This window comes from Gracilinanus agilis, chromosome 4, assembly GCF_016433145.1.
Source record: "Gracilinanus agilis isolate LMUSP501 chromosome 4, AgileGrace, whole genome shotgun sequence".
Classification (NCBI taxonomy): domain Eukaryota; kingdom Metazoa; phylum Chordata; class Mammalia; order Didelphimorphia; family Didelphidae; genus Gracilinanus; species Gracilinanus agilis.
This window is the reverse complement of record NC_058133.1, coordinates 417,444,727-417,460,129: the sequence shown is the minus strand read 5'-3', so window position 1 is coordinate 417,460,129 and position 15,403 is coordinate 417,444,727. Positions and strand designations below refer to the sequence as shown.

General features: G+C 39.6%; 1 protein-coding gene across 1 annotated transcript in view; it reads left to right on the top strand.

Moving 5' to 3' along the window:
* Positions 1 to 841: 841 nt before the first annotated feature.
* CNKSR3 (CNKSR family member 3) overlaps positions 842 to 15,403 on the top strand; it is a 117,756-nt gene continuing 103,194 nt past the window's right edge. The window contains exon 1 of the mRNA XM_044671733.1: positions 842 to 1,022. Coding sequence (XP_044527668.1) covers positions 971 to 1,022 — 52 coding nt within the window. The 5' untranslated portion in view covers positions 842 to 970. The remainder of the gene's footprint in view (positions 1,023 to 15,403) is intronic.

The window sequence follows — 15,403 nt, the reverse complement described above, 5'->3', positions numbered from 1 at the left end:
ACAATAAGCCAGCCTGGAGTGGGGGCTGGGGAGTTTGGAAGGAAAATTAGGGTCACTTGGGCTGTGAGTGAAAAAGACTGAAAAAGGGAAAAGTAACCAGAGAGCAAGAGTGGGTTTGGATTTGGATCCGCCCCCCCCCTCCCTACCCCCGCTCCCCTTCACGAGTTTCACTCTAACCGTCCCCATCCCCGCCCCCGCTCTCGCTCCCTTATCCCGTTGGCAACTAACTGAAAGAACAGAAACTGTGTAACTCGAGAAGAGCCGCTCTCCCCTCCTCCTCTTTTCCATGTGCACACCCGGGAGATTAAGGAGTTGGAACCTGCTGGCGGGAAGGCTAAGGAGACGAACTCCTCCACTCACGGAGCGCCGGGGGAGCAGGAATAAGTCTTACGCACTCAGACACACACTTTCTTTCAAAAACACAGGCGCTGTGAAGGAACGAATAAACTTCCTTCCACGTTCCAAAGAGGAGGCGCTGGAGTCCGAGAGGAGTGGGTGTCCTGACAACTTCGGAAGCAACTGGTGCTGGATAGTGGGGCTGCGGCTGGAGTGCAGAGGGGGTTCAGCAGACAAGGAGCGGACCGGCTGTAGCAGCGGAGCGGATCGGGCAGCCGGGGAAGAGGAGGAGTAAAAGGAGGAGGAGGAGGAGTTGCTGCAGCTGGCGCGTTGGCAGCTGGAGGAGGAGCCCCACAGCTGTGTCTGTGTGTTGGGGAAGAGGCCGGGTTTGCCTGTCCAGGGAGTCAGAGGGAGGTTTCTGAGAGGGTGATTGTGCTGTAACCGGACCGTACCTGCTGATACTGCTGTCCCTTCTAGCAACTGAGATGGGCGATCCCGAGCGAAGTCTTTAGTCCGGAAAAAAGGAGGATTGGAGAGTTCAGCCCTGTCCGTTGGAGGAGGGTGTTCGACTCGGGCGCCAGGCGCTTTCCAGCGGACCTTTCAGTTTAGCCGAAGACTGAGTGGCCGGCTCACCATGGAACCCGTGACCAAGTGGAGCCCCAAACAAGTGGTGGATTGGACTAAAGGTGAGAGCAAGTTTTGGGGGCGCTTAATATTGTGTTCGAAGTGGGGGTGGGGAGGGAATGGAGTGTAACGCCAATGAGGAACGGGCTCCTTTTCATTTTGGAGGGACTAGGAGTAGGGTCCCACCTCAGGCTGAGAGGCAAAAGGGACCTAGCTGCCCAGAGAGCTTAGAAGCAAAGTTGGCTTCCGACTGCCTGGCTCGCCAGACGTGTCTCCCCCTCTTCCCAGCTGTTTCTCTTTTTTTTGGGGCGGGGGGTTAAGGGACTGGAGGTGGGCAAGAGTGATGGCAAGTCTTGCAGCTTCTGTTGCATTTAGCGTAAAGTTAGCTGAGTGCTTTGCTATCGGTGGGGGTGACGGGGCGGGGGGCGGCGGCTGGTGGTAGAACGCGCACCCAGGTTCACAGTCCAGCAAAACTTTTTCTGTGCGGGTCTCCCTCTCCCGACCACAGTTCCAGCTGAACTCAGCCGGAGCAGCCCGTTGGTCTCGTTCTGGCCTTTAGAAGCACAACGCACCTTTTGTGTGAGTGGCTCCGGTCGTTCCTCGTAAATGTGTCCTGTCCGGAACAACCGAGAGTAACTAGAAGGCTGTGTGCTTAGACAGGTAAAGAAAGAAAGCATGATCCTGGCTGGCCTTCCATTTCTCAGGGAAGGCTGGAGATCCTCTCTCTACGGTTGACTTTGTAACTTTTGGCCTCTCTAGTAATCCTGACCCCAGGAATTCGGGGCACTAGCTGTCTTTTGTCTTTTGCTCTGTGCGGGTGTAGGTGCCGGGAGAAAGTTGCATTCCTAGCTTGTGGTTGGGGATTGAAAATGTGAGAAGGAACTTTCCAACAGATTTTAAGACCTAGGGGAAACCTATTTGTCACCTATTGAAACTGCCTTTGAGGGTAGGAGTGTGTGTATTTGGCTGGGACCGCGGCTATTGGTCTAGAGCCAGCGTTAGTCACTTTCTCTCTGGGTTGACCTGCCTCTTCGGCGGCATCTCCCTGGGACTCCTAGGGAGAAGAGGATAAAGGCGACTTAAGTCTCTCTTGTAAAGTGGGCGGGCTCTACCCTCCAGAACTGGGCTGCTCCTTCTTTTACCTCAAGGATGCTTTGCTCCACTCTCCTGAGTGTCCCTTCTCAAGGCAGGATCAAACTTTGGATAAGCTTTTAAGACTGTCTCTCCCGTGGGTGTGACCACAATTAAAACTATTAACCTCTTCTTGTAATTGCCTGTGTTTCATATGCATCCTATCCTACATAAGTAAGGATTGGAATCATAGATTATTAGGGCTGGGACTTTTTAATTCCTCCTTATTTTAGAGTTGAAGAGTTGAGGCCGACCCCAAGGAAACCTTTCCTGATTTCTCTAAGTTTAGTTCTATCTTGCTTCTTCATATGGATGTATATATTTATATTTCCTTGGAAAGTAGCAATCTCTTTGAAGATAGTTTTTTTGAATTTAGAGGAGCAACCCAGGGTAGTAGAATGATGTTGGATTTTCAATAGATGGTCCTGTGTTCAAATTCCACTAAACAAAGTTTCCACCCTCCCACCCCCCAGCTTTGGAACTAGTTTTTTATCCTGTAAAATGGGAGTCAGACTAGCACTAACATCACTGGATATTTGTGATAGTCAAATGAGATCATATATGTAGAGTCTTGTAAAATTCTTAGAACCTCTATAAAAGTTAGTTATTAGGAATGGCTCATTTGTAAAATGAGGCAGTTGGAATAGCTCCAAATCTATAATCCTATGATTTTGTATCCACTTTAGCTCTTTAATAAATCACTGTGTATTGATTGTTATTTACATACAAATAGCATAGAATTGGTTTCATCAATAAGACTAGTTCAGGTCCTAAATATGATTCATACTAGTGCTTAGGGTCTCAATGTCCAAGATATTGGAGTGGTTTGCTATTTCCTTCTCTAGCTCATTTTACAGATGAGGAAATTGAGGTAAACAGGATTAAGTGACTTGCTCAGGGTCATACAATTAAGTGTCTGAGGCCAGATCTGGAATTGGGTCTTCTTGACTCCAGACCCAGAACTGTGACACATAGCTGCCCAATATTCTGTTTACTAGTAGTAAATTGAAACATAAATATCAGTTAAAAGATTAAATCTTGTGGAGCAGCTATTAACTCCTTTTTCTGGTTATACCTCCATTACCAGGTAACAGGCATGTAGTGGGACAATGTAGTGAGACCTAGAGGACCTGTGTACCTGTATGTTTGTTTTCCCTTTGGGACTGGGGTGGTGTTGGTGGATGTGGGGGTGGTAAAAAGTGGGGTGTAAATCTGCTTCCTGTTTGTTCAATGTGATCAGTTGAAAAGGAAGAGCAGATTAAAATATTTTTGGCATCAGGTTGCCTTGACATTATGACAAACTAAGATTTCTCTCTTTGAAGAAAGTTCCCAGCCGACCTGAAAGAGCATTTATTTGCAGCACAATACTTCTGTGTCCTAAGGCCAGAGTGCTGATTAGGTTGCATACCTGTGGTCAGCTCTTGGCAACTTTTCTAAATAATTCTGCCCTTTTGGACTACAAGTACAGTGACACACAGTGACCTGGATTTTTTCAGCGTTTAAGCCTAGAAGGCCATAGAAAAGAAGGTCAAAGTATACAACTGTCTCATATATTAAAAAGTTCCATTTCCCTAGGTTTTAATGATTTGTCTTTTTTCTGATTTTTAAAAAATTCCTAACTATATGAAACATGGATCTATGCAGATTTATTTGTTGCTTACTTTTTAATCTGCCTTTTGTATTACTTCCTCATCCCAATTTTATAGCATAAGACATTTCCTCTGAGATGCAAGTTTGATGGTAGAGTTTGCTGGTACAGTAAAATGCATGGATTCCAAGTCCTTGGGATTATGAATACAGAAATCCTTAAATTAGAAAAAAAGAAAGCACCTAGGCAAGTTTGACTTCAATCCACAATATAAGCTACTGTGGATGTTAGACTTATGGTTGAAAAGACAGGGCTGATATCACTGAGAATTCGCTCCCCTAGCTTGTGTTCAAGGTGTTCACTCTCCCCAAGTGGTGTCCCCTATGAACAGAGCTGGGAGAGAGACCTTAGAATCACCTTCTTAGGCATCAGTTTTCTCATCTGTAAAAGGAACTGGACGACTTGTTGTTGTTGTTGGGTTATGTCAGCTCTTCATGACCCTATAGACCAAAGCTATTCATGGGGTTTTCTTGGCAAAGTGGTTTGTCATTTCCTTCTCCAGTGGATCCTTTTGTTGGGCAGAGGTTAAGTGCCTCCTCTAGGGTCATGCAGCAAGGAAGTACCTGTGGCTAGATTTGAACTCAAGTCTTCCTGACTTCAGGCTCAGCACTGTGTCCACTGAGCCCTATCCATCTGCCTCCTAGGTTAAGTGACTTGCCCAGGGTCAAACAGCTATAAAGTGTCTGAGGATGGATATGAACTTGAGTTTTCCTGTCTCTTGTCCTGATATTCTTAAATTCCTAAGGTCTTAAGTTGAGCCACAGATACCTATAGGTGACTTTTGAGGTCCCCTCCAATTCTATATCTGTGATCCCCTATGTGCCTGCTCTGAACTGCTTCTCCCTGTGTGTGAAATGCACCCTCCTTTTTCATCTCCACCCCTTAGGATCCTTTGTATCTTTCAAAACTCAGCTCAGGCTTCACAATAAAACCAGGCCAGAGATTGAAGAAGTACCCATTTATTAAGCCATTTGTTAAATCATTCTATTTTGTTTAGAAGAATTTAGATTGAAGAAGTACCACCATTTGTTAAATCATTTTACTTTGTTTCTGGCTTTTTGCTAAAACAAAAAGTTCTATTTTGAAGTATGTGGAGAGTTTCTTTTTATCAGGGACCTCTTTGGGTTATATACCTAGCAATGGAATCCTTTGGCCAAAGGAGTTGATAGATATTTTAGCTACTTTATTTGTATAATAACAAATTACTTTCCAGGATGGCTGTCCTTATCTTTCTATTAACCCCTCCAATATTGACTATTTCCATATTTTCTGACCTTTGGTCTCATCTGTAACTAGAAAAATATCCTTAAACCTTTAATTAGTAACTCATGTTCACCAAAGCAGGTGCTACTTCTAGAGATTAATTTGCTAGATTTTAATGTGGATTACTAATGTCTTTTGTTTGTGAACTTAACTTTCTGGTGTTGGTAGCAAGCAAATAAGAATAAAAATGAACCTTAAGGCATCTATTTATATGTGTAAGAACCACCTAGAAACAGAAGAAGCTGATGCTCTAAAAAGCCAAACAAACATTCTTCTAGAAAGTTTGCTGAGGCTGGCCTTAGAACCTGGGTTCTCTTGACAGGTGGATTTTTTTCCCCAAAAAATTACATGTCAATACAATTTCTAATATTCCTTCTCTGGCATTTTTCAATCTGCATTCTCTAGCTCCTTCCCTCTCCAAGAAGGCAAGTAATATAATATAGCTTGTACATATATTATTATACATATATTTCCATGTTTGTTTTGTTGGAAAACAAGAGCCAGAATTGCTTACACTAGAGAAAAAAATCATGGAGGAAATAAAGTAAAGAATGGTATGTTTCAATCTACATTTGGACTTCTTCTGTTCCTTCTATGGCAGTGAATATCCATTGAGCCTTCTAGCTACTTCCTAGACATGCAAAGGTTAAGTGACTTGTCCAAGATCACACAGGAATGAAGTGTCTGAGGGTCAATTTGAACTCAAGTTTTCCTGACTCCAGGAAGTTATGAATCCCTTGGAGTTGTCCCGGATCCTTGCCTTTTTGATAATATTAAGACATTCACAGTTGATCATTGTACATTATTATAGTTACATTTCATTTGCATCTCTTCCTATAAGTCTTTCCAGGTATTTTTGTGATCATCTTGTTTGTCATTTCTAGTGGCACAATAGTATTCCACCATCACATACCATAACTTGTTCAGACATTCCCCAGTTGATGGACATCCCTTGAGTTCCCAGTTCTTTGCCTCTACAAAAAGGGGAGCTATGAATATTTTTGTACAGGTAGGTTCTTTCCCAGATCTTTAATCTCTTTGGGATACAGATCCAGTAATGGTATTGCTGGGTCAAAGGATATACATAGTTTTATGACCTGACAGGTTGATGTTCTAAGGAAAAATAGTAGTAACGAGGAGGGAGGAGTCTCTGGATCCCAGGGCTGCTGCTTTTGGCTGCTTTGAATGATTGTCTACTAATCCTTTGAGACTAATCTACACTGGCTTAGCCAACTTCTTGATTTTCTGAGATGGCTACCTCTTGACATAGAGTAGCCAGAAAGAGAGAATGGAGAGTTCAGATCCTCAGAAATTCACAAGAAAAAACTCAATAGTAAAATCTTTGTTCTTAAATATCTCTGCCCAAATGGCCAAAGTTCAGGTAATAAACAAGAATTGGAGTCCCTAACCTGAGGGGCACCAAACTTGATATATTGGGTGCCACAGTCCAGGAGGGATATCCATGACTGGACTCTGCCTCTGAATAGGAGCATGTTGCTTTGAAATGAATTAGATAAAAGGAGAATGGAGATGAGCAGCATAGTATAGAAAGGAAGGGAAATTCAGAATCCAGAGTGGATAAAGGTCAAAAGAGGGAGAAACCAAAGTGAGTTTGTCACTGGAGTATACTGTAATCTCTCCAAACAGAGAGAGGAGATGGATGAGGACTTTCAGAAACAAGCCACAAGCCTGGCACAGGGACCCGATGCATAGTAGTGAAGAAATTCAGTTATCCAGAATCTATTGATTCTCCCTCCCTTCCTCTCCCTATCCCTACTGAACCAGAGCAACTAATAACTTTTTTTTTTTTAAATTTGCTTTCCATTTTAGAATCAATACTGTGTATTGGTTCCAATGCAGAAGAAAGGTAAAGACTAGGCAATGGGGGTTAAGTGACTTGCCCAGGGTCACACAGCTGGGAACTATGAGGCCACATTTAAATCCAGGACCTCTCATTTCTAGGATTGATTCCATCACTGAGCCACCTAGCTGCAAGCTTCACTAATAACTTCTTCACTTGTCTTTAGTAATAATGCAATTCTTCAAAAGGCAGAGGAACCAAAAAGGAGAAATTCTATTCTGGACCTGATTTTTGCTGAGGAGAGACTTACTGCAGGGGTTGATGGGAACCCTAGAGAGAAGTAAGCATCCATCCTCGTGTTTTTGACAGAGGAGAGTCTTAATATTAAGATATAGTCTGATGTGCTAACTAGATTTTGGGTAGGCAGATTTCAGAGGCCTCCTACTAGAAATAGGTAGAATCCTATGTACTAAAATGCTTGCAGGGCAGCTCAAGAGAAACTGAAGATATTTAAGAATGTGGTCCAACAGACAAAAAAAAAAGCTATCAGTTGAAATGAGGAAAAAACCATCAGATTTGTTCAAAGAGGTTGTTTGGATGCATAGGGAACTTACCAACTAACTTAGAGTTAAAAAAAAATGTATAGGGGCAGCTGGGTAGCTCAGTGGATTGAGAGCCAGACCTAGAGACAGGAGGTCCTAGGTTCAAATCTGACCTCAGACACTTCCCAGCTGTGTGACCCTGGGCAAGTCACTTGACCCCCATTGCCTACCCTTACCAATCTTCCACCTATAAGTCAATACACAGAAGTTAAGGGTTTAAAATTAAAAAAAAAAAAAAAGAAATGTATGGAAAATGGCTAGATAAGAGAATAAATGAATTTAAAAGTGTGGTACAGTCTAGCAAAAATAACTTTAGGGATGTTAAACTTCAGAATGAGTTGGGACTAAAAAGGGGAAACTAAGAAAAACAATAAAGGGTGGTTTATGTTTTAGCTAATTTGGAAGAAAATGGAACAGCAAAGGAGGCATAGAATCATTGGGGTGAATGGGATGATGATAACTGATGGGGGAATGAAGAGCTGATTAGCAATTTTTAAAAATTTTAATAGATGTTCATATCTTTTATTTTTATATGGCCTAGATTTTCTCCTCTATTAAATTTGCAGATAACACAATGTATTTCTTCTATTTTTTAGATATTCAGTAGTCATTCTTTTAATTAATAATATTCTCAAATTGACAGTAATAAGTCAAATTCATTGCCCTATGATTTGGAAGACTCATTCTTTCCTTTTCCCTCTCAAGAACTGGGATATTTACCCTTCTCCACTCCTATAATACCTTTCCTATTTTGCAGTCTTTGAAAGATCACTGACAATGTCTTAGTTACACCTTTCACTTTTTTCAGCACTTTAGGATGTAGGGTGTCATGAATTTATCCAAGGCAGCCAATGAGGTGCTTATTTTTCTCCTAACATGTGGCCTCAACTTCTTGAGAGAAAACAAGCAAAAAACCAACCTAGTAGTTACTTCTCTCCTTTGTGAATTAGCTTTCTAACAGCAGTTGCCATAGCCTTTCTTTAAGCATCGTTTTTCCTCAATGTAACTTTAAACTTCCCTTTATTGTCTCTGAATTATTATTAATTATTAGTAGACTCAACTCATTCTGAACTTCAGCATTCTTAGCAAATCCTACAGGATGTTTCCAAGTTCTTATATAGTCTTATTACCAGCTCATGTTTCCATTTTTTTTTTTTTGGAGTATGTATTTTTGAACACTGAGGTACTTGATCCCCCTTTAAATTCACTTAAAAAATATTCTGAGATCAATAAACATTAGAAAAAGAACACTTCATATTATACAAAGTAAAACAAAAAGGATTATATGTGAAACCATGACACTCTACTATGTAAAGCTTGCTTCTTCAAAAAAAAGGTATGTAATAAATTGAATATTACTTTCAAAGCTGACTTGTTTATGCATTCCTCTGTGAATTTTTTTTCAAAATGCTACAATGACCCTTTTCTTCTTGATAAAACTGCCAATAGTTCCCATTCCCCCTTCCAAATTCCCTCTCAAGAAAAAAAAGACACAATCCTTGTAATGAATATATATAGTTAATCAAAATAAACCCACACATTTGCTTTGTCCAAGAATGTGTATCTCATTCTTTACTTCATTTCCATCTACTGTTCTCTAAAGAAGTAGGTAGTATTGGGCATACATATTATAGGGAATTCTCTGCTTTTTATTTCTCACATAGGATTTTTCTTTGTGGACTTCAGAATTTTTTTCTCGTGAACTTTCATCTGTTTTGGACTCATTTCTCTGTAGAATTTTAGATTATCCTTCCTCTGACTGTCTTGTAAACTTCAGCCTCCAAATTTAAGATGTGTGTCAGGCAATCCTAACTTCTAAAAAATTTTGAGATGTGGAGTGGAATGTTCAGCTCCTTCTGGAGAGTCCCATCACTTCTAAGTTAGCAACTAGCTCTTCTTTGTTGATAATCAGATCTAGAATAGCAATTCCCTTTATTGATTTTTTCATGTTTGAAGGATGAACTGATCAGTCTTTAAGGCAGCTCAGGAATATTAGCTTCTCTACTTTAAGCAGAGTGAGAACTCCCAATTAATGTCTAGCATAATTTATGCTTCTAATCATTACTATAATATGATATGATTACCTGCCAGGCTTGAAATTGATTCCTTAACTCTATTTATCTCCTCTGTTTAGGTGGTCTGTAATATATTTCTAGAGCTGTTTCTTCTGTTTTTACCTTTGCTCCTCACACAAATACCCTCTACCATGTGGTTCTTGGAATTAATCATAAGGTGTTTCTTAAAATACAATGCCATATATTACCTCCTTCACATCCATTCCCCTTCCCCACCTGTTTACAGGTAGCTGGGGTTACAGTGGAGAGAATGTTGGACCTGGAGTCAGTAAGGCTGGAGATCAAATTTGACCCCAGACATTTAGTTGTGTAACTCTGAGCCAATCATTTAACCTCTGTTTGCTTCAGTTGTAAAATAGGTAGCACCTTCTTCCCAGGGTTTTTGTGAGAATCATGAGATAATATTTGGTAAAAAAAAAAAAAAATTGGTGCTTAGCATAGTGCCTGACATATAATAGGTACCAAATAAGTGTTTCTTCGCCCTATGTTCTTTTGAATGAGGATTACCATTTCTAGCACCATATAGCACAAAATGGGTTTCATCCCACCAATATTAATGATACCTATAGGATCAGATTTACTTCCTTGCTTTACTTGCTTGTCTGTAGTTTTCCATGGTTTTTAATTACTGGCTTCTTTCTTGGATTTTGTTCCCTGTGACCCTCATCACATTATGGTTACTCTGGAGAAAGGTGGATGTGGGGTAAAAATACTGATATTTAAAATAGCATTTTCAAGTTTGAAAGCTTTTTTCTGATTCTCAAAACAATTCTATGAGGGGGCGGCTGGGTAGCTCAGTGGATAGAGAGTTAGGCCTAGAGACAGGAGGTCCTAGGTTCAAATCTGGCCTCAGATACTTCCCAGCTGTGTGACCCTGGGCAAGTCACTTGACCCCCATTGCTTACCCTTACTATTCTTCTGCCTTGGAGCCAGAATACAGTATTGAAGGTAAGGGTTTTAAAAAAAATAAAAAAAAAACCCAACAATTCTATGAAATAAGTGGTATTATCTCCATTTCTGTATTGGGGAGTATATGTATGTATGTATGTATGTATAGCCATTTCTTCCTTTTCTTTTGTTTAAAGATTTTTTAATTCAATTTGTACAATCCCAAACAACTATATTTTCATCAAATTTTATTAGCATTTATTCCATCAGTGGCAAGTTACCAGTTATACTGATACTTCAAAACTGTAGTCCAGAAATCCAAATCCCATTCTCAGACACCATCATCTTAACCAGCTATTCTCTTGCAGATTTGCCTTTTTCTTCTGAGGTCCTTGAACTAGATTTCCTATCCAGTAGATAGGAAAATACCACGTGTCCCTAAGTTCTTCTGTTTCTTGTCCCAGATTTCCTAATGTTTCTGAAACTGTCTAAATCCCTTCTGGCAATATCCTTGGTGCCCAAGTGAATCACCAGAAGGAGGTAGTAGTCATCTGGTTTGACAAGATTTTCTATCAAGCCCTGGATAAATGCCCTGGGAAAACAGCAGAGATCTCTCTATTGTTCTGACAGTCATCAGCCTTCAATCCTCCTCAGATGGCCCTACAGGTCCTTTTTTCCTCTGAAAATGGGCTTCATATTTGTTACTTAGTTCCCAATGATCAGTGGTGGTGCTTTCCTTTCTCATCTTTGACATTATCCTATCCTCCACAGGTCAGGATTCTCTTTCCACTCTTCTTGTGTTTTTAACTCTTGATTTTCCCATTGAAAATTTGTCATTCCATATCTTCCCCCACTTCCCTTTCCATTTTCTCCTTGGAGAGACTTTTCTAGCAGTGAAGCCCAGCCAGCACTTAGAGTATAGATAGCAGAAACTTGGCCATTGTGGAAATACAAACGTGGTGGCCTCTGTGAGAGTCATTTGAAATTCCTTCTGCTTTTCCTACTTTCTGGAAATGAGCTGGAAGGTCAGTCTTTGTTATTGTTGTTAGTAGTACCTTTGGAAAATATTGTGGTAAACAGCTTAGATTGGGGGGAAATGAGGTAGTCTCCTATGGAATTCTTCTCATCTTATAAAGGCCTTGACAAGCATACCCTTTCTCTTCTCTTGCTAACTTCTTACCTGGTTTTAGCAGTCTTGCCTTATTTCACCAACAGCCTTCTATTTTTTCCTTTTCTCTTCTTAGCTTTTTTCTTTTTCCTCCTTTCTCCTCTTTCCCCAGACTTTCTACTTGAGTTCTTTTTGGATCTTTATCCTTTTCCTCCTTTAACTTCTCTAAAAGTCTTGCCAAATTCCCCCTCCTCAATTTTAATCTCTAATTTTTTTATCATTAATTTGACAAGCATTTATTAAGTACCTTCCATATGCCTACACATGGCATACAAAGACAAAAATGAAACCATCTCCTTCTCCAAAGAATAGGGGGTGTGTATGTGTGTGTGTGAGAGAGACAGAGAGATGACATGAACAGAATTCCAAATCCTTTCTTATCTCCTTAATTTTATTCATGAAGATGTACCAGGGAGAGACAAATTAAACATTTACACAGCACTTATTATATATGCCAGACACTGTGCTAAGCACCTAAAAAAATCAAAACAAATATGCTTTTGGCTCCTCACATCAACCCTATGTGAGAGATTCTATTATTATATTCATTTTACAATTGAGGAAACTGAGGTAAATAGAGGTTAAGTGACTTTAGGTGGTAGCTCAGTTCGGATTTGAATTCAGTTTTTCCTGACTTCTTGACCAACACTGTCCACTGTATCCCCTAGATGTCAAGATATTAGGATTTGAGGGAATCAAAGAAAGATATGATAAAAGTTTTTGCTCTTAAGGAAACTGCCATTTAATGGGAGAAGGAGTGTATGCAGGGGATAACAATACTAGCAGACATACAGTATTTTGAAATTTGTAATTTAAAATATGTTCCTTTAAAAGAAACCCTTATCTTCTGGCTTTAGTTTTAGTTCTAAGACAGAAGAGCAAGCAAGGCAATGAAGCCATTGGGGTTAAGTGACTTAGTCAGGGTTACACAGGTAGGAAGTACCCCAATTCAGTCATTCTTTTTTTGATCCTCACAACAATTCTGTAAAGTAGGTACTGTTAAGAGCCCCATTTTGTAGAGGAGGAAACTTGAAGCTAAGGTAGAATAATTTGCTGTTAAATGTCTGAGTTGGGATGGAAGCCCAGGTCTTTCTGATGTCTCACCCAAACCCCCCAATCCAGCACTCTATGAACTATTTCTTACTGCCTTTCACTTTTAGCTGGAGACTGGACTTCGGTGATTCTGGAAGAGTGAGGCTGATGACTTTATAAAGCTCTGCCTCACTTAAATCCAACTAATGAGTAAGTCAGGGCATCACTTATGATGCCATTGATCCCCTTTGAAAAGAAGGCTGAACAGCATTGCCTTTCCCTAGCATTGTAACGAGGTTCTGATACATGTTAGTTTAGAAGTAGCCAGTTATACGGTGGGTTCTGAGTGTCTTTAAAAATTCACTCAAGGTTTTGATTGTGAACTTTACAGAAACTTTCTTTGGACCATCCTTTTATTATAGAGCTGAAGTTAAAAGTAGGCTTTTCTATTGGTCTAAGTGTCACAGTTCTGAGACCCGTGGTGGTTTTTTTTCTTTAAAAAAGGTTTTTGTATTCACATGCTTCGTTCATGTCATTCTTTTCTGGAGCATTCTACTGTGGACTCTGCTTTCTGAAGCTGCTCATCTGCCTGTGAATGGGGCTTTTGTGAAAGTGGGACAGAATCCAGTCTGTTTTCTTTGGACATCAAGTAACTGATCAAATAATTTTTGCTCTACAATCAGAAGATCAAATATGTTCTTAAAACTAAAGTTTTCTTTTAAATGTCAGCCAGCCAGTTTTCAAAATTAGGAAATGGAGCCAAAAAAACTCCTTCCAAATCCTAACACAAAAAAGTGTTTTGGCTGTGTAGGATTTGAACCTCAATCTAATGGAATCACATTGTTTTCATAACTGTTTGAGGGAAACCCCTTTATGTTACGCAACGGAAAAACGTTGCAGATTGTGTATCTGAATCATACTTTCCTGAGGAAAAACCGTTTTGTGAAAGGAAACATTCCATTTCCTTATTTTCAGTGGCTTGGAGGTGGGGAGACATCTATCCATGTATCCTTTGAGGGAAAGAGGGCTTAGATTTCTTCTTCAAATATGCATTAATAGAATCCTTTTTATCCCCCTTGGCTTAGTCCAGTGGCAGGCATATAGCATAAAGTGCTTAATAAATGTTTTTTCCTTCATTTCATTTGTTTCTGGCCTCGGTTATTTTATAACACTGTGACTTGAGACAACCGAGCGTATCATACTTTCTAGGATTTGTTCTCTGTAACTGTGAAACAGACTTTTAATGTGCAGTGGCCCAAACTTCACGAAACACCTGTTAAAGTTGTCAGCATCATCTTTAACACAGATCCCAACTGGAGTCTTACACTAACCATTAGCAGATGATACCCATATTGGTAATGTTTCTAAAAGAAATACTTAAAATTGCTAGGGACAAGTGTCAAAAGATAAAACTCCCTCTTTTGAGAGGATACCATCTTCCTTGCAACTTAGTGCATCTCCTGCTGTCCCCAAGAGTTTAAGTGACTTCCCTAGGGTCACATAGCCAAATGTGGCAGAGTCTGAACTTGGACTCAGGTTTTCTTTACTCCATAATCAGTGTAATCTCTCTCATGATCCTATTACTTTAAAATTTTGTCTAATTTGGAATTAAAATCATAAGTGGGGATGCAGGGTAGGATAACAGACTTTTTCTCTTGGTAAAGGTTGGTACATATATCATTTACTAGGCTGATTTTAATCATTGCTTCTTTAAGAAGGATGAATATTGGTTTTTTTTCTGAATTCATTTGTGAGGTCTTGTCCCTAAAGAAAGGGAATTGATCATTTGTTTAACACTGTTGGTTTATTTTAGGCATAATTTTTTAGGTATAAAATAATATTTTAGGTATAATTTGTTTATATTTTATATAATATATTTTATACAAAATAATATTTTAGGTATAATTTCATTAAGAAAATGGCCTCAGATACTTTCTAGTTGTGGGACCCTGGGCAGGTCATTAAACCCCCACTACCTAGCCCTTACAAGTATTAATTCTAAGATGGGAGGTAAGGGTTTAAAAAAAGAAAAGAAAAGAAAAGGCATTACTGGGGCAAGTGACTTAGTGGATAGAGAGTGAAGCCCTAAAATGGGAGGTCCTGGGTTCAAATGTATCCTCAGATGCCTCCTAGCTCTGTGACTGGACAAATCTCTTCACTGAAGTTGCCTAATCCTTAACTGCTCTTCCTTCTTGGAACTGATACTTAGTATTGATTCTAAGACAAAAGGTAAGTGTTTAAAAAAAAAAAAAGAAAAGAAAAGAAAAGAAGAGCGACTTTTTAATCAAGCCTACCTATCCGCAAACACCAATGTGCAAAAAGCCTACCCAATTAAAACCTAAACTTTGAAAATCTTCTCAAACCCAGAAACAAAAAAATGTGATCCCATTTTCTTTAAGTAAATCAGCTGATAAATGAGCAGTCTTAGAAGTAGTCTTTCTATACTGCATATTAGAATTTTACCCTCTTTTCCTTTCCTTATTTTGTTAGCAAAAAGGAGATGTCACAAGTAAATGGAAACATTTTGAAATTAAAGTCAGATTTGCCTAACTGTTCAATAGTGCTAACGTTTGATTATAACTAAATTCCTCCCCAGTTAAAAAATGTTTTGTTATAAAGATCATACAGGTGAAAGGTGCCCTGAGCTTTACTTTTTAAGCTTCCAGAGCCCTTAGAACATAAATGCTATTATTCTCTTAATAGTAATCCTTTGGGAGTAGATCTTTGCAGAAGAGTACAAGTGCTGCCCAGCCATTTATACAAGTCCCTTTTAAAATTTGGGCTTATTATGTGAGTTTCTCAGGCACAAAACTAGTCTATTTCTCATAGGTTTTG